Consider the following 2173-nt stretch of genomic DNA (forward strand, 5'->3'; position numbering starts at 1 on the left):
TTAGTGAGAGTTTTGAGGATGTGTGGCTTCTAATGACAACGCGGCAAAATCGACTTCTATTTCGGACGAAGAAACACGAAGTAGGTGACTTAATGTTTCATCTGTAAGTCGATTTCTATGTTTTGATTTAATATGTTTCATGTTTGAAAATGTACATTCACAAATGTAAGTAGTTCCAAACATGGATAACATTTTTAATGCGAACTCTCGTAAAAGTGGATATTTTAGAGTAGGTAATTTTTTCCAAAAGCTTATGTCAATCTCTTTTGTAGATAATAATGATGGATCTGTTTGCAACTCACACAATTCTAATTGAAGTTCAGCATCTTGCTTTTCAATTTCAACTACCATTGGATTATTAAACAAATTTATTTGAGGGCGCATAAGTTCAACTTCTTCAAATCGTCTTTCGAATTCTACAGTTAATTCATCCAAGTGGGTAATGCATTGTTCAAAATTAAACTCATTGTTAAATTCTATTTTTATAACTTCACAACACGGAAAATGTACTAGTTTTTTTTCAACGACTAAATTTTTAAAAACTACCAACTTTTTTCTGAATCCATCTAAAAATCCAATAATTTGAGAAATTGTTTGTTTCTTACCTTGAAGTTGTAAATTTAATTTATTTAAATGTTGAGAAATATCAGTTAAAAATGCCAATGAACATAGAAATTGTTTATCAACCATTTGGTTTTTCAAATACGTAGTGTCAGTTTTAATATTCGTTGTAAGAAACTCAAGTATTTCTTTTCTCAAAACAAAAAAACGTTCGAGACACTTTCCACGACTTAACCAGCGTACATCCGTGTGTAATAGTAAATCACCATACTCACAATCAAGTTCCTCCAAATATGTAATAAAATTACGGTGGTTTAAACTACGGTTGCCTCCTCTAATAAGATTAGTAATTTTAAATACAGTATTCATAACTCCGTCAAGCTTCATTATTTTGCCACACAACGCTTCCTGATGAATGATACAATGTATAGCAGGAACATTAACGTTAGATTTGCGTAATAAACCAACAAAACCAATATTTTTGCCAACCATAGCTTTGGCACCATCTGTCACAATCGATGACATTTTTTTGAATCCACCAAATGGTTCAATCGCATTTTTTACTGCATTAAATATATCACTTCCTTTGGTAGTTCCATGCAAGGAATATAATTCTAATAGCTCTTCATACACTTCAAACTGTGGAGATATAACTCTAACAAATATCAAAAGTTGACTTACATCTGAAACATCTGTGCTTTCGTCCAGTGCAATCGAAAAATATGCACAATCCGTCATAATAGTTTGCAATGTCTTACGAATGGCACTATCAGTGTCAGCTATACGTCGTGTCACTGTGCGTCTTGAAAGTGATATTTTTTCAAATTCACTGGCAATTTTGTTTTCGTTAATTGATTTAGCCATTTTTATCGCACAGTTTTGAACAAATTCACCATCACTCAACGATTTTTTAGATTTTGCTATTTCGTTAGAAATTATATATGAAGCCAATAAACTTGATCGTTGTGAAGTTGTTGCTTTTGTCATCACATTTTGTTGTGATTGAAGTTTTCTTTTGAGATCAATTACAACACTCTCTCTTGCATCACCAATGTATTTTTCATATTTGGACAAATGATTTGTCATGTAATGTCTTTTTAAATTATATTCTTTTAAGACCGCAATAACGCTTAAACAAACTAGACATTGAGGTTTTTTTTGTTTGTTAATAATAAATAAATATTCATTCTCTCATGAGGTATTAAAAGTTCTATTTTCATCATCAATTTTACGCTTTTTTGCGGACATTATTAGGCACTACAAAAAACGAAAACAATAAATTCAACGACAGCACGACACGAACGATACGAAGAAACTGATATAATTAAATAGATCGGTACAAACAGCTATGGTTAAAATCTATACGTATCCATACGTGTGTATATACCTACTATAACTATATTGTGACATTTATACATTTAACAATGTTCAATACCAGATAACAATTATTATATCGATAAGAGACTAGATAAACTATACAACATACTAGACATTATAGATTATATAGAATTATATACGATAAGTTTAAATGTATACCTATACCTAATCAATTTGAAAATGTAGCAGAGGCCAGATAAAAAGGCTCATGGGCCGGATGCACCTGGTCTACTAT

General features: G+C 31.1%; 1 protein-coding gene across 1 annotated transcript; it reads right to left on the bottom strand.

Moving 5' to 3' along the window:
* On the bottom strand, nt 1-1647 carry LOC112596866 (general transcription factor II-I repeat domain-containing protein 2A-like). Its single transcript, XM_025342685.1, has one exon. It carries the CDS (start codon nt 1645-1647, stop codon nt 1-3), a length of 1647 nt encoding a protein of 548 aa, XP_025198470.1.
* Between the last annotated feature and the right edge of the window lie 526 nt (nt 1648-2173).

This window comes from Melanaphis sacchari, unplaced genomic scaffold (assembly GCF_002803265.2).
Source record: "Melanaphis sacchari strain LSU unplaced genomic scaffold, SCAv2.0 Contig361_pilon_pilon, whole genome shotgun sequence".
NCBI lineage: Eukaryota > Metazoa > Arthropoda > Insecta > Hemiptera > Aphididae > Melanaphis > Melanaphis sacchari.